At 45.3% G+C, this 23,810-nt stretch overlaps 1 protein-coding gene across 7 annotated transcripts in view; it reads left to right on the forward strand.

Moving 5' to 3' along the window:
* LOC146868580 (glutamine synthetase-like) overlaps positions 1–23,810 on the forward strand; it is a 151,466-nt gene that overhangs the window by 56,478 nt on the left and 71,178 nt on the right. For 3 of the 7 annotated variants that reach the window (XM_085611509.1, XM_085611471.1, XM_085611489.1), the window contains exons 4-6: positions 4,826–4,972; positions 6,649–6,776; positions 9,238–9,437. In XM_085611509.1, coding sequence (XP_085467635.1) covers positions 4,826–4,972; positions 6,649–6,776; positions 9,238–9,437 — 475 coding nt within the window. Of the gene's footprint in view, positions 1–4,825; positions 4,973–6,648; positions 6,777–9,237; positions 9,438–10,398; positions 17,762–23,810 lie in introns of those variants that run through there. The other 4 variants (XM_085611528.1, XM_085611499.1, XM_085611518.1 and 1 more) reach the window with 2 other exon arrangements.

Below are 23,810 nucleotides of genomic sequence, written 5' to 3' on the forward strand. Positions count from 1 at the left end.
TAATTAATAGATTATATAATTAGTATTTTCATGCGAAAATAGAGGAGGTATACAAAATGTTGCACTACCTGCTCCATCAGTGGTATTGGTGGTGGTGATATTGGTGGTGGTGGTATTGCTGGTAGTGTTATTAGTGTTGGTATTGGTGGTGGTGGTGGTGGTACTGGTGGTGGTATTAGTGGTGGTGGTATTGGTGGTGGTGATATTGGTGGTGGTGGCATTGGTGATATTGGTGGTATTGGTGGTGGTGGTATTGATGGTGGTATTGGTGGGGGTATTGGTGGTGGTGGTACTGGTGTTATTGGTGGTGGTAGTAGTGGTGGTAGTGGAACTGGTGGTGGTGGTATTGGTTGTGGTATTGGTGGTAGTGGTATTGGTGGTGTTATTGGTGGTGGTGGTATTGGTGGTATTGGTGGTGGTAGTATTGGTATTAGTGGTGGTGGTATTGGTGGTGGTATTGGAATTGGCAGTGGTGGTATTAGTGGTGATGGTGGTGGTGGTGGTATTGGTGGTGGTGGTATTGGTAGTGGTGTTGGTGGTGGTATTGGTATTAGTGGTGGTGGTATTGGTATTGGTATTGGCAGTGGTGGTATTGGTGGTGGTGGTATTGGTGGTGGTGGTATTGGAGGTGGTATTAGTGGTGGTATTGGTGGTGGTGGTATTGGTAGTGGTGACATTAGTGGTATTGGTGGTGGTATTGGTGGTTGTAATGGTGGTGGTATTGGTGGTGGTACTGGTGGTGGTATTAGTGGTGGTAGTGGTGGTGGTATTGGTATTGGTGGTGGTGATATTGGTGGTATTGGTGGTGGTGATATTGATGGTGATATTGGTGGGGGTATTGGTGGTGGTGATATTGGTGTTATTGGTGGTGTTGGTGGTGGTGGTAGTGGTGGAACTGGTGGGGGTGGTATTGGTTGTGGTATTGGTGGTAGTGGTATTGGTGGTGGTGGTATTGGTGGTGTTATTGGTGGTGATGGTATTAGTGGTGGTGGTATTGGTGGTGGTAGTATTTGTATTAGTGGTGGTGGTATTGGTCGTGGTATTGGAATTGGTAGTGGTGGTATTAGTGGTGATGGTATTGGTGGTGATATTGGTAGTGGTGTTGGTATTGGTGGTGGTATTGGTATTAGTGGTGGTGGTATTGGTATTGGCAGTGGTGGTATTGGTGATGGTGGTATTGGTGGTGGTGGTGGTATTGTTGGTGGTATTGGTGGTGGTGGTATTGGTAGTGGTGACATTAGTGGTATTGGTGGTGGTATTGGTGGTTGTAGTGGTGGTGGTGGTATTGGTGGTGGTCACATTGGTATAGATGGTGGTATTGGTGGAGGTATTACTGGTGGTATTGGTGGTGGTATTAGTGGTGGTGGTATTGGTGGTATTGGTTGTGGTGGTATTGGTGGTGGTGGTGGTATTGGTGGGCGTGGTATCTGTGGTGTTGGTGGTGTTGGTCATGGTGGTGTTGGTGGTATTGGTGGCAGTGGTATTAGTGGTGGTGGTATTGGTGGAGGTATTGTTGGTGGTAGTGATGGTGGTGGTATTGGTGGTGGTGATATTGGTGGTGGTGGTATTGGTGGTGGTGTTATTAGTGGTGGTATTGGTGGTGGTGGTGGTACTGGTGGTGGTATTAGTGGTGGTGGTGGTATTAGTGGTGGTGGTGGTATTGATGGGGTGATAATGATGGTGTTATTGGTATTGGTGGTGGTGATATTGGTGGTGGGGGTATTGGTGGTGGTATTGGTGGGGGTATTGGTAGTGGTGGTATTGATGTTATTGGTGGTGGTGGTGGTAGTGGAACTGGTGGTGGAGATATTGGCTGTGGTGGTGGTATTGGTGGTAGTGGTATTGGTGCTGGTGGTATTGGTGGTGGTGGTATTAGTGGTGGTGGTATTGGTGGTGGTATCAGTGGTATTGGTAGTGGTAGTATTGGTATTAGTGGTGGTGGTGGTATTGGAATTGGCAGTGGTGTATTAGTGGTGATGGTGGTGGTGGTATTGGTGGTGGTGGTATTGGTAGTGGCGTTGGTATTGGTGGTGGTATTGGTATTAGTGGTGGTATTGGTATTGGCAGTGGTGGTATTGTTGGTGGTGTTATTGGTGGTGGTGGTGTTGGTATTGATGGTGGTGCTGGTATTGGTGGTTGTATTGGTGGAGATGGTATTGTTGGTTGTGGTATTGGTGGTGGTGGTATTTGCTGTTGGTATTAGTGGTGTTATTGGTGGTGGTATTGATGGTGGTGGTGGTATTGCTGGTGGTACTGGTGGTTGTGGTGGTGGTATTGGTGGTGGTGGTATTGGATGGTGGTGGTGGTATTGGTGGAGGTGATATTAGTGGTGGTGGTATTGGTGGTGGTGGTGGTATTGGTGGTGGTGATATTTGTGGTGGTAATATTGGTGGTGGTGATATTGGTGGTAGTGGTATTGGTGGTGGTATTATTTGTGGTGGTGGTGCTAGTAGTGCTGGTAATGGTGGTGCTGGTATTGGTGGTGGTGGTATTGATGGTGGTATTGGTGGTGGTATTGGTTGTATTGGTGGCGGTATTGGTGGTGATATTGGTGGCGGTATTGCTGGCAGTATTGGTGGCGGTATTGGTGGTGGTATTAGTGGTGGTGGTGGTATTAGTGGCGGTGGTGGTATTGGTGGCTGTGGTATTGGTGGTGGTGTTATTGGAGTTGGTATTCGTGGTAGTGGTATTGGTGGTGGTGGTGGTGGTATTGGTGGTGGTATTTGTGGTGGTGGTATTAGTGGTGGTGGTATTGGTGATGGTGGACGTGGTGGTATTGGTGGTGGTAGTGGTATTGGTGGTGTTGATGGTGGTGGTATTGGTGCTGGTGATGGTATTGGTGGTGGTATTGGTGGTGGTATTGGCGGTGGTGGTGGTGGTGTTAGTGGTGGTATTGGCAGTAGTGGGGGTATTGATGGTGGTGGTATTGGTGATGGTGGTATTGGCGGTGGTGCTGTTGTTAATAAAACAGGCTTTTGAAAACAACCTGTCAGGTGGTTTTAGCACAGATGACATGTAAGACAGATGTGCTGTTGTCTGCTTCAGCCCATTGGCACAGGTTTATGTGTTACCTGGAATTCACAAGACAATTCGCCAATCATTTCTAAGTCCATTTTACTTGGGGATTGAAACAGACACGAGATAATGCCGGTTAAAGTGATTGAAAGCAGGCACCCATGTTACGGGGGCAGCTGTGCTGCTTAAAAAACACACAAGCGGTTTCAGCTGAAGCAGCGCATGACCAGCCTGCAGTAAGAGAAACTCAATAAAGTAAATAGTGCTTACAGACTAAATAAGAAGTCCCGTGTAACAAATGAAGTAAAAGGGCCAGTCGCCATGGGAGAACAACTGAAGACAAGGCCGTACTAAGGAGGGACTAACAAGCCTATTAACGAATCAGAAGGCAGCATTTACGAAAGACAATGACACAAGCCAATGAAAAATATGAAAGGAGAGTGGGTGCGGCTTCTCTCCCATACTCTAGTACAGCAGTCTTGCAGAGCGAGCAGCGCATGCGATCTGCCGCTAGGCTCTACCTAAAAACGTGTCTTCCTTCTTTCCCATTGAGTATCAGTAGCATTTTGTTGTATGTTGCCACAGTGCCACTCATTCTCGAGGTTTACTGTTCAGATAAATGGGCAGCATTACAAGCTTGGGTGTCTACAAAGTAAAAACACTTCAGCTTCTGAACGCAACTGATGCTTTCAGAGAACAACTCACTCATACTTGCAAAAATCCCGGAGTCCTGGCAAGACTGGGAAAGAAGTGCCATCAGGCCCTTGTTTGGTGTGTTCCAGGCCTGTAGGATGAGTGATGTCCTTTTACGTCTGGCGACCGACAAGACTGTTTGATTTTACTAAAGTTAAATGTATGACATTCTTTTAGGGGCTTTTTAGGGAGGTCTCTTCACCCACTGGTGTATCATTGTGACATTCACACTTTTAGTCACTCACCATAGCATTGGCAGTGGGTCAGGTCACTGGAGCCATCAGTTAACTTCACTGGACCACTTTGGCGTGCGCTTTTTGAGAACAAGAATATTTATGTTTGCAACCATTTGTTTTGAATGACTAAAGCCCAGCAGCTGCCTCAAGAAAGTTTTGCAAAAGATATGAAAGGACACATATTGACAAAGCCAAAAGGTTGGCAGACAGCACCAGATCTGTTGGCTTTACCATTACTTGCTGATAACTGCGACCTTCGTGAAAACCCTCCAGAATTGTAACATGTTGCTGTTGTGCAAGGATGGTATCATTGGAAGACACAGAGGGGCATATTCACAAAAAAATGCCGGAGGGCTGTGTTACGCCAAATTTTGCAACGTATCGCTCCAAAATATTTAAAATGCAGGGATGCGCGGTACTTACAAAAATATAGCGCACCCCTATGTTTCCCCTAGCGCCGGTGCTAAGAATTCTGCCTAGCGCTAGTGCAGGCACCCTCCCGCCATGTTGCATGGGTGCCTATGCTGCAGAGGGGGATTTTTTATGTGCAGGAAGGGACACCTTCCTGCACATAAACAATCAATAATGTCAATTTGCTCTTTCTATGTGTGCTGCAGAATTCCATTGACTAGAGTGCTTGACTTGAGACTTGACTTGTGCTGTAGAATCACCATTGACTTAAGTGGGAGCACATTTCCTTTTTAGTGATGGAATTGTAGACTACTGCAGGATTGTGTCATACCGTCTTCCTTTGGGAATGCAAGAATTGCTACCATCTGTTTGTTCATAATGACATTTCTGTAATACTGGGAGGGAAGTAAAGAGGTGTGTATAGACCTGTCTGCAATTGTTTTTTAACAGCCTAACACTTTGCCTCACAGAGACCAATCTGCGGCACACATGTAAGACTGTGATGGAGAAGGTGAAGGACTTCCACCCATGGTTTGGCATGGAGCAGGAGTACACGCTGCTGGGTATAAATGGACATCCATTTGGCTGGCCAGAGAATGGCTTTCCAGGACCCCAAGGTAAGGTTGATAGTGGTGGGCAAGCAGCTCTAGAGGATGGGTACTGCTTTCGTCATGGATGGAAGGACTATGGGGCATAGTTACTAGGAAACTGTTGGAGTGTGGCATTAAGCCAAGAAGGCTAACGCTGTGCTCAGACAGTTTCCAAATGCAGGGATGCACCATATTCACAAGAATACGGTGCACCTTTGCAGCTGCCTAGCGCCAACACAGGCACTCTTGCACCATTGTGCAAGGGTGCCAGCTTTGCAGGGAAAGATTGTTTATGTGCAAGAAGGTGACTCTTGCTGGACATAAACAATCCAGAATGGTGATTTGGAACTTGTGCAGCACACATTGAAGTTGCAAATCGTTATTTATTTTTTAAATTAACACCTTCCTGCACATAAACAATCATTCATGGCGTTTTGTTGTTTCTATGTGTGCTGCACAATGCAGCATACATAGAAACTGTAAAAACGAGGAGAAATAAAGCATTTTCCCTCGTTTTGCCATGTTAAGATCAGATTTTTTATGGTCTTAATTTTGGTGCTGCCTCTTATTTATGCCACCCTTTTAAATAGGGGCAGCATCATCAAAATCAATGGGTGTTGCAGTGGAACGCCCACCGCAACACCCATTGCCCATCCATTTCACTCTAAGTATAGTGTGAAAGGGTGCCTTATTTACAAGGTGGTGTTAAGCCACAATAAGTAGCTTAACGCCACCTTGTAAATGAGGCAAAGCCCCTATCGCCACAGGAACATCGATGAAAGGGAGATTCCTGTGGTGATTGGGGCTTGTAAATATGCGCCTATATCTTAAAATTAAATATGATTTCAGTAAACTTGATTGGTGGTTGTATGGGTGGGAATTGTTATTACATAGTTTGTGAAATGATGTTATGTGATTGGTGTAGCGTGGATAATTAGAAGGTCTACATTACTTGGCTGAATAGAATTAGTTACAAACACCACTGGTAGAGTCGATAGGTTGAAACCCCCTTACTATTCCACACTGATAGGAGCTGTCTGTAGCCTGAAGGTCTTAGGATGTGGTAAAACTACTTATCATGTGGAGAATGGACGCTGCCAACTGTTTACCTTCACATGTTTGTCTTGTGCACCGTTAACCCCACCATGTGCTTTCAGAGTATTTCTTTTGCATATTCACATCATTGAGTTCTCTAACTGCTGGCTAGAACCTCCGTCCCACACACAGCTAGATATGTTAGCAGCTTTGCACGCCCCTACACCCTCTGCAGTAACAAAGAGCAGATGTGGTTAATCACTTGGTTTTTAGGGCATTTGCTATGTATGCAAATGTTCTGCCCTCGCTAGAAAATGGCACATAGTGCATTAAACAGATTTGCTTCCATGTAAGTTTACCTGCTCGAATGGAACATATTTCTGCCTCTCATGAAACACTCTGGAGATATAGGACATGCCTCATGATTCACTCATTGGGACTTAAATGAGTCCAAGGGCTAGCACTTTAGCACATTCTAGGCTGTAGCTCTGCTTCACTCCTGTTCATAGATCAGGGAATTTTTCTCTTGATCAGTCCTTATTTTACAAGAAAGCTAAGTGTTGGCATGGAGGTCCCCACAACCTGTAATTCAGCCTTTGGCCTGTGGTTTACTGGTGTGAAATGGCTGGACAAGCACTACATGTTCTAATGAAAGTTGTTTATCCTAGGGCCATACCACTGTGGTGTTGGTGCAGACAAGGCGTACGGACGCGATGTTGTAGAGTCCCACTACAAGGCGTGCCTGTATGCCGGGATCAAGATCTGTGGAACCAACGCTGAATCCATGCCTTCTCAGGTACCCAGACAATATCTTCATCTGGCGACCTCATGTATGTTCACAGCAAATGAGCTTCTATGAACTGAATATTGCAAAACAGCTCGTAGCTTGCTATGGGGGTAGCAGGTTGGGGTGGTAAGAAGGTGTTGGAGGCTGTGTGATTGATGAAATAGGAGATAGCTAAAGGGTAGCTTGTGATGTATGGAAGAGGGTTGACACAATTGTCCTTTAGTCAGATGGCAGGTGGTAGATGGCCTTGCATTGGGTGCACTCTGTTAAAAATTTGCTCTCTTCCAATTTCATTGGCTTCCTGGAAATCTCTCTGCATCATCCTTTGAGTCTTATCATGACAAGCGCTATGTTTTATTTAATTTTTAATAGAAGTAAACTGAATATATCATCCACAAGAACATTGCACTGTGCTACAGGAAACCTGGCAATCCCTAAATTCTATAAAAGTGACTATCTGGCCTTCGCTTTTCGGTATGTCCAACTAAGTGCCTGATTACTGCCAGATAAACTGCTTGCTACAAAGATTCTTGGCTCCATCGAGTGGTCTTTTAAAAACCTGACTGATTGCCATTTGAATGGTCTATCACCACAGAAATCTTTGGTGAAAGTGCACCCAATACCTTGTCCTCCTGGGTCTCTTCTGATGATGGGAAGCAGATGGCAGTGAAGGACTAATCAGGAGTGATCTTATACTTGGGCAAACGTGTCACCATCTATTGAGTGATGCTGTTGTGATGAGGATCTCCGGTACTGATGATGCCACTTGAGTGAACAAATATTGGTAGTACACTAGACAGCAAGCTGCCTTAAGGTACTGTACACTCTTCCGTTTAACTCTCCAGTAAAAACAATAAACATGTTTTTCACTGTGCTCTTAATGGAAAGAGACGAATGTATGATGTTACAACGCATACATTAACAATGCAGTATTTTACATCGCATTCATTACAACGCAAGTCATTACAACGACTTGCGCAGGAGGGCGCTGGACTTAGGAATAGTATGATTTACTATTCCAACTCCAGCCTACATAACTGTAGGGACGGTGTTGGAATAGTAAATCATACTTTTCCTTAGTTTAAAGCGCCATCCAGCGCAAGTCGTTGTAATGACTTGCGTTGTAATGCCCGCGATGTAAACATACCGCGGTGTAACAACCGCGTTGTAAAGGTCATTCTCCAAAGAGACAATAGTCAAAACTGTCCAAAAAGGTTCAGAATTGACCGTGAAGCTGTGGTGGCTACTATGAGTATCTGCTTATGGGTCTTTGACACCAGGCAGTGTTAAGAGTGATTTTTTTCCAGTTCGAAGATGGTGGACTAACAGTCGCCTTGCACTTAGCTTTTTTCAGAAAGGCTATTTCTGCAGCATGAAGGGTTATGTCCACTTAGAAAGTGCTTGGAGCGTAAAATTGATGGAACAATTGCCTCCATCAGAGGAAAGAGACAAAGGGCTTGATTACGTGTCGGTCGGACTGCCACCAACAGGCCGTCGGTGACGGTCCGACCAACCGACAGCCCTTCGGTCTGACTGCCACATTATGATGCCGGCAGTTGGACCCTATCCGGTCGGAGTCCACGCTGCCATCAGATCCCGATGGGGTGGCAGTCGGAGTCACGGCCCTTAATGGCAGAGTTGCCGAGCCAGACACCACCATCGGGATTTGGATATCGCTTTCTGTTCATGGTGGGAACACCGCCATATACAGGCTGAGGAATATTGGGGGCCGCAAAGTGGGCCCCCATACCTCGTAGGCCACTGCAAAGTGGCCCTGGGTGCACATGTAGTGCCCCCACTCAATTAAATGCACTGTGTGCCATGCACCACATGGTGCATGACACACAGTCCACGGATGTGAAAGAAGTGCTCCTTTTCACTGCGACTTGTGCTGCTGCCCTTTTCCTAGGCCGCAGCCCAAGCCGCCGTGAATAGGAGCACTTTGCAACCGCCAGCCCGGTGGTCTCATCATGATACAACAGTCGGACCTCTCCCTGCTTGTAGGGTGGTCTCCTGACTAACGAGATAGCTGGCAGCAGTCCGCCGCCTGACATAGTATTTGGCCTCAAAGTGAATTCCTTTCTGAGCACCTGCCCCAAGTCCCACTGGCTTTTATAGGTGTAGACTCTTCACTTTGTGGGAAAGAAATTTGAGGAGACCAGGAATATGCTCAGAATCGAAGACTGGCAAAATAGATGGAAGTTGTCGGGCAATGTTTCTGTTGCTAGCTTCGGTGCATTCACTTATCGCTTTGGATGTATTAGCTGTGGGTGTCGCGGAATGGCTGAAGTGGGGTTGGCGACTCCGAGATCAAGCAGCGGCCTGACGAGGACATTCACAAAGAAATGAACCTCTGGGGTCCTGTAGCATAAGGCTCAGCAATGCCCTTTGATAACGTTATTAATTGGACTTTCAAATGTATTCTATAAGTTCAATCAAACCAGCAGTCCTGTTTCCTTGTTGTGCTCAGTGGGAATTCCAAGTGGGTCCCTGTGAAGGCATTACCATGGGGGATCATCTCTGGATGGCTCGCTTCATTTTGCACAGAGTGTGTGAAGACTTTGGGGTCGTGGCCACACTGGATCCCAAGCCGATGGCTGGAAACTGGAGCAGTGCCGGATGTCACGCCAACTACAGCACTGAAGCTATGCGCAAGGCAGGCGGGCTCAAGTAAGTCACCTGACCACTCTTTGTAGCATTGTTTCCAGTTTCACATTGTTCTGCTTTGTGCTTTATATTCAAATCTCGCGTAATCTAATGTTGTTTGATGAGTTAAGTGGTGTCAGAACTGTACATTCTTTTCCTACCCCGATGTCCATAGTATCCTTAGAGTGGTAACTTGTTTGCATGCCCCACGGCTCGCCACCCCAAAATCCAAGTCAGTTTCCTCCTCTGAGTAGTAAATCGCTGCCATTTGTGTTCTCTCCCAGTAGAAATGAAAGTGGGAGGTAGAGTGGAGGAAAAGGAGTTATGGCTGTGACGAGGAAGCAATAGAACATTGATGTGAGTGAATGGGTATAGGTCAGCTGACTGTTGTGGGACAGCATTGTTTAGCCGGATGGATTGCTGTCTCCTACTGTTGCTTGTGGGTGCTGCATATGTTGAGGAATGCGCTGTTTTCCCTTTGCTGAGCCAGCTGGTTGACACAGGTGCAGTGTTCACAGAGGGGTGTAGGAGTGCTGAATTACAGGCAATGTCTGATACAGTTTGTAACAGTCTTATTGCTTGTTCACCTCCAAAAAGGCCCTGGTGTGATGAGAAGCTAAGCAGAAATAGGCAAATAAAAGTCTAATTGAACCTACTTTTTTCAGACGTGGGGCGCAGTGGGGGGGGGGGGGGGGGTAAACACACAGTTTATTTATTTATTTATTTTTCAGTTTTTTTATAGCACTAGCTAGACCCGAGAGTATCAGAGCGCTTTACATGTTATGCATGGCCTTCTGTGTGGTTATTCAGAAGGCAAGTGGGAGTGGCGCAATCAACGACAGATGCAGGTCTAGACCAATGTGAGTTGAAGAGCAGCCAACTGCCCTCATCGAGGCAAGGAACTGCAGAGGAGCACTCCAGTAAAGCGTTAGGGCGGCATTTTACTTAATGTTGACCTAACCTTTTTGCCTCTTCCTCTCTTCAGATACATCGAGGAGGCCATCGAAAAACTCAGAAAGAGGCACAACTACCACATCTGTGTGTATGACCCTCACGGGGGCAAAGACAACTCCCGGCGGCTGACTGGCCAACAGGGCACCCCTACGATCCATGAGTTTTCTACTGGTGTGCACAAAGACTGCATCAGCGTCCGCATCCCACGTCAGGTGTGCCAAGAAGGTTTTGGCTACTTTGAAGATCGCCGGCCTTCAGCCAACTGTGACCCTTATGCTGTCACAGAAGCCCTAGTGAGGACAACTATTCTCAACGAGACCAGCGGTGAAACTAGAGAAAACAACTAATTTATTTTTAAATGGCCATCTCCCTGCTCCTTTGTTTGTGCCTCGCTTACATGTTTAACCCAAAGATGGTATTTTTATACCAATATGATAGAGTCCAACTCCGACGGTCAGTAGGTGCACTTAAGTCACCTGCTTTTTCATTCATTTGCCAACGGTACGTCTGTAATGACTTAGGTTAACACCTTGCAGTCGACCTAGGCAAAATACTGATTTGTCACGATTTCCAGTGTAGAAGTGGGACACAGAACATTAATTCCCTCATTGTGTTTGGGAGTTAACTAGAAAGTATCCCATTTGTTCTGCCCATCTCCTTCGCTTGAGCTTCATCCAGGATGGCTGGCCCACTTGTTTCTGCTGGTGCCACAAGCTGGCTCTTGCTTGAATGTTCTTCTACCGATGGCTCTTGTGCCTCATCTGTCAGCATCTGCTGGTCCTCACTCAAGTTCTTTTTGGTGAGAGCCACACCAGGGAACTCCTTTTTTCTTTTCCTGCGAGCACTTCATGGGAGTGCATGTATGTTCTTGCTCTCTCTCCCACTTTGTTCCTTCCCCTTCACCTCCCTGAGCACTCTCCCTTACTCCCCACCCCTGCCAGCAGCAACAGGTATATATTTGCTGGGCTGTGGCTAAAGATCAGATTTTATCAGTTGGCTCTTGTTTTATCTCCTTTGTCCCACTTGTTGCATGAAAGTCCGTACTACGACACACAAAGGCAGCATTTATGGGGATTTTCCTGCACTCTTTCAGGTGGTTTTGAGAGAGTAAATGTACATACCATGACCAAAATGAGATATTTCTTTTCCTGGAGGCACATTAATCTGCTCCCCAAGCTTCATCAGTGCATCAAATGGCTCAAGCTTTTGTTTAAATTCTGAGTATTGTGGAAAGTAAATTAGGGCTTGGCAAACTTGGCAAATATTCCTTTAAATTCTAACCTTCTCTTATTTACGGTCTCAGACTGCTGTTATGTTTTTTGCGTACCTGCAACTAGTCCTCCGTGTTATTTGAATGTGGCATCACGGGCAACAAGCTTTTAAAATATTGTGCAGTTTCATTGTGAAATGTTTTTGAAAAATAATCTATGCTGTTTATACACAATGAAAATAATGAATTCACTGTAGTTTTCTTTACCTTGGCTGGTAAAATTGGAACACTTAGGCAGGCTTCAGGAAGCTTGACATTGTCTAATTTTGCATCACTGCCCTGCTGTAGTAAAACATTCACCTAACACCTCACAATATATACATTTTAAGTTTCCCCGATGGCACATCCAGGTACTTGTTTTTATTTTGAATTATTGAACTTATTCTCATATTTATCTAACTGTACATTCAAGACTCAAATGCAAATATAAAAAACCTGGGGCAAAATGTACGACTCACCATTTGCGACTCGCAATTTGCTACTCACAAATTGGGATGTACAACCGTGTCTCAGACACTGTTTGCGATTCCTAATGGGGTAGCAAATTGCATGCCTCAATAATATTAATGAGGCAGGAGCAATTTGCGACCCCATTAGGATCTGCTAACACTCATAGGGATGGTGGCTTGCTGGAGTCAGCAGACCACCATGCCTGTGACTGCTTTTAAATAAAGCAGTATTCTTTTTTTAAATGTAGCCCGTTTTCCTTAAAGGAAAACTGGATGCATTTAAAAAAAAGAAAAATGAAACTTTTTAGTTTCCTTTTTTAAGGGCAGGCAGTGGTCCTTGGGACCACTGCCTGCCCTTAAAAATATGTTTTGACCCATTCACAAAGGGGAAGGGGTCCCCTAGGGACCCCTTCCTGATTGCGAATGGTTTATCACCTACTTGAAGTAGGTGGTAAATTGCGAGTGTTTTGCAACTGTAATTGTGGTTACAAAACATTCATACATACAAATGCGAGTCGCTATTAGAAAGGGACACCCTTGGCACGCCCCTTCCTAATAGCAAGTTGCAAACCTCATTTTGTGAATCTGTAAAATTTGGCAATTTGCAAAATGAGGTTTGTAAATGGCCATGCCCTATTTTGCGGTGACCACAATTTAGGGTCGTACATCTGGCCCTTGGACTCTCTAAGCTACTTAAGCTGGACGCGGAAACGTACTTTGGAAGGAATAGTGAGGCTGCAAAGTAAGAAGTAGTTGCAAACACGCAGCTTTAATTTTGCTGGATGTGGCATAACTATATTGGGACGAGGGGTACTAAGACTTAAAAACCAAGGGGCAGATTTACAAGCCCTTAGCGCCATTTTTGCTTTACTTTTCCCATGCTAAAAGTGATGCAAAAGTGGCGCAAGGGGCTTGTAAATCTGCCCCCAAGACTGGAGCCACCCCCACTGCTGCCTTCATCACAGAACCAAAGTTGTCACATTTTCCATCACTATGATTGAGTAGCTTTGTCAGTGCAGGGTTTTATTTTGCCTTCTGGGATTTGCAGACATTTTTAGGACATTATAAATTCAGGGCTACAAGTTCACACAAAACTAAATGAGCTACTCGCACTTGCATCTCCTGGGCTCAGTCAAAAACTGATGCTGACTCTAAATGGAATTTCAGGAAGCCCTCGTATTTTGAACTGGAGTATACACCAGGCTACTAAATGTCATTTTGCTCTGTCTCACTGCTTTCCACCCCTCCGTATGTTTGTTGTTATCTTCCACTCCATCTGTCCCTTCACATTACATTATGCCCATAAGCCCATCTTTGTCTGCACCTCTTCCCATTTCTCTGTGATACCATATCATAGTTGTTAGAAATGGGGGTCTCTGGTTGGCAGTGGATGGCCACTGTCCAAGCAGGGACCCTTCTTTCTAAGTCAGAGTGAAGGGCTGCACCCCTTTGACAACCCCTGCTCCACCCTGTGGTAACGTAGCACAAGCAGTTAGGCTAATCTCAGAGGCAGTGTGTTAAGCGTCTATGACCATACACAGTAATACAGTGAGGAACACTACAAAGGGACACAACAAAGGTAGTTATTAAAAATAGTTATTTTTATATATAGGCTTATCACAAGACCAAATAACGAGAAAGCTACAATACTGTATATAAAGAATTCTCTCTGGATGCTGCAAAAATAGTTCAAATGGGGAATGCAAAGTTCAGTTCAGGGCAATGGTCTCTGCGACCCTTTTACTCACAGTTCTGGGGTGTTGTTGACAATAATCCACAAAGAAAATGCCGCTACGGCGGGTTAGCGATGTTTTTCCTCACGCTTTTGGTCGCTGCCGCTCGCTAACGGGTGTTAGAGACAACTTTGGGGCCTGCAACCGGGTGGGGCGATGATCAGGCCAGCGAGCCCTCAGCGGCAGCGATGCGACGATTTTCCTGACGCTCCGCGGCTGTAGCGATAATTTTTAGGCCCGCAAACGTGCAGGGCAATGATCAGGCCAACGAGCCCCCAGCGGCAGTGATGCGACGATTTTCCTAACGCTCCGTGGCTGTAGCGATAATTTTCAGGCCCGCAAACGTGCGGGGCGATGATCAGGCTAGCGAGCTCTCAGCGGCAGTGATGGGACGATTTTCCTGACTCTCCGCGGCTGTAGCGATAATTTTTAGGCCCGCAAACGTGCGGGGCGATGATCAGGCCAGCGAGCCCTCTGCGGCAGCAGTGTGATGATTTTCTTGATGCTCCTCGGCTGCGGCGGCTCGCTAACAGGCCTTAGCGACGAAATGAAGTCCACTGGTCCTGAGACTTCAGTCAGGAGGCTAGTTCTCTCTCTAGCCCTTGGGTGATTGCAGGTTCAAGATTAAAAAGTTCTCTTACAGCTCCTTTTCCCTCCTATTTCCAGTCCAATGAAAACTACTGCAGGCCAATCCAGGGAACAGCACACAACACCAGGACAGTCCTCTCCTGCAGCTTCCTTCAGTTCCACGGACAGAGGTTGGTCTTGAGATCCAGGGGCAATACAAATTGTAGGGGTTTCAGCACAGATATTTATTTATTTATACCCCAAAAGTCTTTGTTCTCAGAAGCTACAAGTCACTGAACCCAGCCAGAACCAGTTCTGCCCAGCCCTGTAGCACTTTGTTTACCAGGCTGCATCCTTCCTTTCAGAAAGAGGGGGTCTGCCCTCAGACGCACAGTGGGAGGTGGAGCCAGCATTCACCTTGCCAGGCACAGCCCTATTCAAGTGCAGGAGCTACCCCTCCCCTCACTCCAAGGCAGATCTCTCTATTCAATCCAGGTCTGACTCAGCCTGCCCTGTCCCTCCAAAACCAGACAGCCAATACACATAACAGCAGAGCACACTGGAAGGCTTAGGCAAGAAAATACCTACTTTCTAAAAGTGGTATTTTCAAACACAGAATATAAAAATAAACTTCACTAAATGATATATTTTAATATTCTGAGCTCAGGCATACTAAATTCATTTTTCTACCATGTTCTATGGGTCAGTTAGGACGATAGAATGTAATAGCCAAACCTCCCATTCTGACCTAAGGAGAACAGGTAGCCTTACAGTAGTGAAAAACGAAATTGGGTGTTGGGAAGTGGGTGCACTTCACAGCTAAGATGACAGTTCTAGGCTGCACACAGACACTGCAGTGGCAGGTCTGAGACACACTTTACAAGCTGATTCTGTGGGTGGCGCAAATCAGCACTGCAGGCCCACCAGCAGCATTTGGTTTACCAGCCCTGGGCACACGCAGGCCACATTACTAGGGACTAACAGGTAGGCCAAATAAGCCAATCAGGGATACACCAATTCATATGTCATCTTTATACAGGGAGCATCCGCGCTGCGACACTGAATGGCAGTGGCGCAGCGCCCAGAGCATCTATCACCAGAAAAACAGAGGAGGCACAGTGAAAAAAATGGAAGGGAGACTCACGCCAATGGTGCCAGGTCTAACAATAGCACATAAAAATTCATTAACTGATCGCTCATCGTCAAAGGGATGTGGGCGAGCTGTAACCCTAAAATCATATACCTCAAAAGGACGCCTAATGGTTGGGTGGATCGGGGATAGTGTTAACCTCAAATTCATGAGGCAGTGTGTTCCAGAGATAAGGTACAAATAGCATTTTAAAATAACATCATCTACAGTGGAATAAAAAATACTATAAGTTTTATTACAAAAACTCAGAAGTGCAATACAAGGTAATGGAATGCAGAAACTGCTGGGTTATATAACAATCAGTTGTCATAAAGGCTATCAATTAGAAATTAGACAAAATCAGAAAAGCACAAAGTTCCAAATGTACAGCAACATCTGTAAGAGTACAGACAGCACCCCTAGTAGCATAGGAAAAGTCTCATAGCTCACCCCCCAAATCCAAACTTTTAAAAAGGCAATGTCCCCCTAGAATAATATGAAATCTGCATAATCACTGTGGTGTGAGCAAAAAAATAAATTATAACAAATCAGAATACGAAATTAAAATTGTCATGCAGGCTTACCAAATAAGCATTAATCCACTACATGAATAATGATTCAGGTCCTCTCACCCACTATCATCCGGATTCATTGTGAATGAATGTAACACAATGCGAAAGCGGAATGTCCTTGGGACAATGACACAATAGTGAGCCCATGCTAGAGAGCTTGCTTCATGAATAGTATAATTCAGAAATAAACAAAACATGTCTCGCCTGACTATGTGCAGCAGAATCATAAACAAAACACAAACGTGATGTAGCATCCATTATGAACAAGATAGCGTCAAGCCCTAGCTGAGGCCTTGTTCCCCTAAGCCAACAAAGCACACTTTAACAGGTCATAGCAAAATCCTTTCAAAAGCAATACTATTGTTTTAGTATACATATGTGAAATCAGGTGTAAGTTAATATTCTGTACACTGTTAAAAATGCACACTTTTGATTAATGCACAATAGCTCCCTCAACTTCCACCCTCTGGTGATGCTATCATCAATACATATCCCTCAATCTATTTAGAATACAGTCTGCATCAATTTATGTCTCTTGTGTCTTGATTCTTCCTACATCTTGAGTCTTCTATCTCTGTCTCACACCTTTTCCTTTTGGATGACATCTTTTTCTCTTTGCAGCCACATTTTAAAAATAACAATTGAGAAAATGTGAACAAGAGAAACATAACAAATGCACAAATTAACACAATGATTCCCGGTGTTAGTAAAGCTCTAAATATAACCCCACCCAACCTATCAAACCAACCTTACTAAAACCTTTTTAATCTTACCAATCCAGAAACTCACTGACTTCAATAAGTTATGCTCTTCAAAAGCATTGACTTAACGGAAAATGTTAGTAATACATGCACTAATAACCCTACTGTTATCTGGGAGGATGGAGCAGCGTCCTCTCACCTTCAAAACCCTGCAAGCTCTCTCTTCATTCATAAGAAGGATATCTAGTGCCAGGCGGTTTTGCATATCATCGCAAGCATAGCAATTAGCTCATTATTTAACTTAGTTAATGCACCAGGAGTGTCAGAAGCAAGGAAACTCACAAGCGTGGATAATTTTCTAACTTTCTCATCATTTATTGCCACTCTAATAGATGGAATTGTCATGTGTTTCCTGCATGGCCTACTGTATGTTCCTTATGTTAGCCTAATTGTGCACGTTGTAGGCCGCATTTTCTTTTGAATGCGTTACTTTATAAACACGTTTGCTTTTGTGCCACATAGTATTTTCATACAGAACCTACATATGTTTCGTGTTTTTGTTCTTTTCCTGGGATTTAGTCTGCGCATCATGAACAAGGTCAAGCAACAATGTTCCTTGTTATTCTCTCTGGTCAGACACTAGCACCAAGACATAACACGGGATTGCAGCTGCTGTTTATGACCACACATTTCTTGTCATATAAATAACTGAGCACAGGACTTAAACACCAATCATTGAGCAAAGGTCCTGGGTCTAGATGAGATGTAGAATGTCTGTCTGTATACTAAGGTATTTAGCTTCAGGAGGAGGGTGGGGCGTTTAAGCTAATGTGTTTTATAACATGACAGGACTTTTTATGGTATACAGTTAATTAACCATGCTAATGGTATATTTAGTATACATTTGTTTTCTAGTTGTGGCACAAATACTGCATTTTAGAGCACTATAGTTTATATAAATATTAAAAACTTCCCTCGTGTCTCTTGTTTGTCTTATTGTGGATAGGTACGAGTGAGAGAACAAAAGGGAGAGTCCTGTTACTGTGATCCCTGAGTGGGTCGAGAGTGTTGTGTTCTGGGGTGCCAATTCACTTGTTTCTCTAGTAAGGTTAGGAACGTTTTGGCCAGGTACCTAGGGAAGAGGTGTGGCGCCGCGGCCAGGGCGACTGCCTCCGGAATCTGGGGATCAAGGTTCGATCCCCGGAGCCGGTGGCAGATTAGCCCAGCACCATGTGACTCTGGGCAATGGCTTGCTTAATCTTCCCGACGGCCCCCAGCGCCTAGAGACCCTTAGGGGTGATTGTTCACACTTTACAAAAAGTGGATTATTATTATTATTACTTACTTGCCAGAATCCTGAGCAGTGCTTGTGCTTGTCCACAATACTCTTGCCCCTTTTTTATAAGATGTCAGTGGTGTATGGGAGTTATCTTCTAAAGGTTTTAGGAAGCACCTAGTTCTGTTGGGTTTTCAAGCTTGACTATTAAAAGGTGTACACCCTGTTTTTGCCACGCTTTGAATCCTTTCTAAATTAGTTATAGCGCAACCTGTCTATTGCTTTTGAATGTATGAGGTTACAATGCATACATTAACAACGCGGTATTTTACATCGCCTTTTACAACGGAAGTCGTTACAACGACATGCGCTGGACTTTGGAATAGTATGATTTAGTATTCCAACTCCAGCCTACGTAACAGTAGGGAAGATGTTGGAATAGTAAATCATACTATTCCTTAGTTTAGATCGCAATCCAGCGCAAGTCGTTGTAACGACTTGCGTTGTAATGCCCACGATGTAAACATACTGCGGTGTACCGACCGCGTTGTAAAGATCGTTCTTTATTGCTTTTGCAATGGATGTCACTTATACCGATCCACCATTGGCAAATCGTCTGAATTTGATTTTTCAAATCCTACTGCTGAGTCACAGCCTCCTCCTTTCCAGCTGAGTACCCCTGGGTTTCTATATGAATCAAGAAGACTTTTCTTTTGATAGTTCTTCTGTTTTGCAACTGCCTCCAGCGTGGATTTGTGTTTTTACTTCATGGTTAAGGTGCAATTACCTTGTCTGGGGGTGGCAGCCCCGCTCAAACAACAACCAAAATCCTTCTCATGCTGAATCACAAACTCAAACTAAATTAACCTGTGCTTAAATCTCTGGTAGCTTGGCACACAAGCAGTCAGGCTTAACTTAGAGGCGATGTGTAAAGTACTTATGCAGCACACAAACAGTACAAAAAGTGAAAGCACACACAAGAAAAATCCCAAACCAATTCCAGGGGAAAGTCACAAGTTCAGGCTGGCCATAATGGAGCGTGGGTTGGATACAGAGAATAGGTTAGTCCCACTGAAAAGTTACCTTCTAAGTCTGGCACAAAGAGTTCAGTTTCAGGTGGAGAAGACCGCGAGGAGTAGGTAGAGCATCGCAGCTGGTCGTTGCTGTGGTATGAAGAGCAAGCTGGGCATCGCGGGCTGGGTCATTGTAGCACTGCAAACGTTCATTGCTCTGACTTTGCATTGGCAGTCACTGTGGGCTGTCGCTGTTGAAATGCGGCTCTCATATTGCCAGGCGCCGCTGGTGGACGTTGTAGCATGAAGAGCAGTTCTCACCAGCTTCGTGTTGGTGTGTCCTCGTGGGTGGCACAAACTGGCCTGTTCACAGTCGCGATGAGCCCAAACTTCAGGATTTTGACCTTTTCTTTTTAGAAGGAGAGAAGTCTACCTGGAGGCAGCCAAGGGTCCAGGACTTGGAAATGCACCTTTGGGGTCTCCCTCCAGCGGAGGTTGGCAGGGCTGGGCTCAGGTATGTCCAGTTGCAGGTCCACACAGGTCCAGTTGCAAGTCAACTGGGTCATTGTAGGTCATTGTAGGAGGGCAGCAAATTGACTCTTAGAGTCACTCTGGGTTAGCCTGGAATGAAGGTAAGCACCTCCTCTTGAGTCATCTGGCCAGGATGGCCGATCCTGTCTACACCTAAGCCCCCTTTGTGTTACTGTCTAAAAGCAATACATAAACCCCAACAGCAGAGCCATTGATAGTCATGTGATGTAGGACAGTGGCAGAAGGAAAAAACAGTCGAGGCAAGAAAATGGCCACTTTCTAAAAGTGGCATTTTCAGAATTGTGACCTAAAATCCAACTTCAGTATTGTACAGTATTAAAGAGGATTTTAAATAACAATTAATTTGAGTATAAAGAGCATAACTCCATCTGCTAACAATCCAATGTTAGCGTTTATTAAATGTACTAAGGTACGAGATAGGCCTTATAACAGTGAAAAACGATTGTCAAAGTTTTTCACTGCTATAACATGTACTGGGGTGAAGGTATGACACTGTTCTGCATTCTGTCCATTAATTGTTGTTTTTGCATTTGTCACCCAGAGTGGGACGGGTATGCCTAGACGTGGGTATCGTGCTCTCCATGCCTCTGGAGTCAAGCTATCCTGGCTGATGAGGGCTTAAAGCCCGAAACCGGTCCTAGGATGCTTGTTTCCAGTCCAGAGAGGACCTGGCCTGGCAGTTCGGTCCTGACTGTTCCCATTGGGCGCAGGGTCAAGACTGATTTGTATATGGCTGGGTCCAAACTGGAATGGCATGGTGAGCAAAAAAAATATGGATTTAGGCCCAGATCACTGTACTGGGATGAATGTATGACATTGTTCTGCATTCTGTCCATCAATTATTCTTTTTGCAACTACCCTAGGGGTGACATAACTTTTAACAAACATTGGCATAGCCAATAGGTCTCGCTTTTGGGACCTTATAAGTAGTTATGCAGCACAATATCTTTGGTGCAACAATGTTAACTGTTGCATGGCTAAGCACTTATAAGGTCCCAAAGGCGAGACCTATTGGTTATGCCAATGCTTGTTATATATGTTTTATGCATCTTATAATTGATATGTACCCAATTTAGTGTCTTTCTTGAAACTAACTGTATTATCCCCGGATATTTCTTAAACCATGAAATGCTGCTCTATTTATTTATTACATCTTTTTATTATCTGTACTTTTATGGCTGCAATTGGCCGAATAAAGTTATTGTGACTGACTGACCTTCAAATAATCAATAATCGCAATGTTCAAAACCAGAAAAAAAATCGAGTTTGACTGTTACCACTAGCTCACTCTGCCAACTAATACTGCTAAATTATCAAGGATTGGCAAAGGTAATAGGTCTGACTTTAATGTTCTAACACATGGATACAGAGGGCCACTAGAGGCAGAGACAGTAGGAGCGAATAGAAAGAGTTATAGTTGTGAAGTAGTCCCTCATGCAGTTCAAAATAAGCACTGTCATGGTGGTGGAAGGATACACCCAAACAGCCAATAGCTTCAGATGAAAGATGACTACTCCACAGGGCTGAGCCAAGAGTGCTTGTCAAAACTTTTTAGCAGGTCTTGAGTCGGGGGTACATGCGGGTGGACGGCGTCCCCCCACTCTTTTCACAGGGTGGACACCGTCCCCCCTGCCAAGAAGCTGGGCCCCACAGAAATAAACTGAACGTGTCCCGGTGTAATTTTCAGACACTGGGACACGTTCAGCACGTGATGTCATGAGGTAATTTGCATATTGTCAGTTCCCCCACTTCCTTTTATAGGACGTGTGCCCTGCTCTTTAGCAAACAGCTGGAAGAGTCTGGGCAAAAAAAAGCAATGGTTCAAAGAGTAAGCTCCGAACCCCACTCCATGTACATTATTAGCAGTAGATTTGTTAGATGTGCTGTCAAAACCCAAGCTAAAATGAAAAGATAAAGTGTAGCATGTAATACCATTCACATATAGTGCCAAAAACTCCAAGTAAAAGGATGGGAGAAAATCTTCTGAGCAGCACTGTCATCATGGTGGAGAAAGGCAAAAAGGGAATCTAGCTCCATACGTGGGCCTTTATAGGCCACACCCTCTGTGACCCCTGTGTGTCAGAAATTGACCATAAGGCTTCCAACCCTCTCTGTGAATCCTCCAGAAGCAGCTACTCGGGCACCAGTGAACTGCAAGTCGGCCTGACTAATGTCTACCGTCTGTGGGTGGTGCAGGGACCTGCCACCAGGCCACTGCCAAACAGCGGTGGCCGACACAAGTAAGCGTGGTGGGCGGGACAGGGTGGAAGCCGACGGATGGAATAGGTGTTATTTATTCATTTTACATATACCCATTCTGTCCACTCTCCCACATGCCACCACGCCTCACCACGTTTACCTGGGCTGGTCGCCACTGCTGCCTAATTATGTGGTGCCCCAAATTGGTGAACTTGCTCCTGCTTTTTCAAACACATGGTAGAAGACGAGTTTGTGTTTCTTTATGTTAACATGGCCAGGACAGAAAGGGAAATGTTCTACTCTTCCTCGCGCAGTATAAGGTCAGGTGACGTCTTTTATAGTTACCTTTCAGTCAGTGTCAGGGCAAAAGAGTAATGTGTATGTCTGCAACATTAGCAAGGGAGACGACTGTTTTTCTCCCGTCATATGGAATATTGGCAAGCGAAGCCGGATTGTTGTATGCTTTTGTCACATTTTGGTTATACAGAAGAGAACAAATGTCCCATTTTTGTGACACTGTGCTGTAGCAAAAGTGGACCATTATCTTTATTTGTGACATGTCACGTGTGACTTTTTGTCCCTTTTCCCATTCCTTGTCACTCATTGCGAGGCAGAAGATCTTTATTAGTTATTGTTACATATTCCTTTGCAAAAGAGGGCATTAGTTTGTTATTTTCTCTCAACACACTGTCATGGGATGAAGGTGGTGTCAGCTTTGCCTTAAATTCTCAGGCAAAGCATTGACGTTGTCCGTAGTTGTCACGTGATGCTAGGGCAAGATGTGTATTTCTTCACACATTACCATGTGTGAAGGTGCTTTCTCCTCTTTATTGCTACACCCGGCCAAGGCACAATAGGTGATTGCCTATCTTCACACATTGCCTTGGGGTGAATACAAATTGTGTCTCTCTTTTGGCACACACTACCGCGAAATCAGTCTGACGCTGTCTGTTTTTGTCACACATGGACAGGGCCTAAGTGCGCTCGTGTCGATTTTGTCACATATTGCCACAGGCAAAATATTTTAACTGTCTGTTCGACGTTGTCAGGTGTTTTCTAACACGTTTACATTGATAGGCGATGGTTTATGCGTCTATTTATCACTTTCCTAGTCAGAAAATGGGTGTATTGTCTCTTTTTCCACACCTCTGCAAGACATGTGAACTCTGTTGTATTTCCTTTGAGAAGTATCCTTACTCTTACATCACACGCCACCTAGGTAGAAGAATGTGCTTCTTCCGGTCTTAGCCTTTTCTGTTACTGTGTTGAAAGTGAGGGGGGGTGTCTCAAATTGTCTTTTCCCACACGCTGGCTGTTCTACAGTGCGGATTGTCCTGTCGAGTGCTGCACTGAGGCATACCATTACTGTGGCAAAGTTCTCGAGGACAGAGGCGAGTCATGAGGTATAAAACGAACATTTCTTTAAAGCAATTTGTCGAAAGTGAAGGGATGCCCAGCCCCAACTGTAGTGTGAGTACTGCCCCTTTAAGGTCACTGAATGCTTCGGTACAGATGTGGGGCCGGGACAGCTAGGCTACGGCCATCTGACAGACTCGGGCCTGACATCTGGGGGCTCACTGGTGTGCGGCACGCGAATCGCTTGATGTCGCTATTTAAATGCAAATGTGTGGGGGATCACTGAAGCCTCAGCCCGGAAATAAACACAAAAGGAACCGTGCCCGCCTCGCGAGGAGTAGGGCCGCGGCTTCGGTAGGTCTGGCCGGCAGCATGCAAATCGCATTCAGGCCAGAACCCCTTCTGCGTGACTAACTCTGTCGAGGTCAAAACTTGGTGCCGGAGGGGGCCGGCCGCAAAGACTGCAGGGCTGCCCCCGCCCATGCAGGCGGCCCTCCTAAGAGGGCGGCCCCCCTTAGTGCCACAGGATGGCACACGACGAGTCAGCCTCCCAGTGTTTGGGACCCTCGCGGGTCCCCCATGCCCACGTCACTTCCGGGCAGGAGGGGGTGGGGGAGAGGTACATA

The sequence above is a fragment of the Triturus cristatus genome, chromosome 1_2 (assembly GCF_964204655.1).
Source record: "Triturus cristatus chromosome 1_2, aTriCri1.1, whole genome shotgun sequence".
Classification (NCBI taxonomy): Eukaryota; Metazoa; Chordata; class Amphibia; order Caudata; family Salamandridae; genus Triturus; species Triturus cristatus.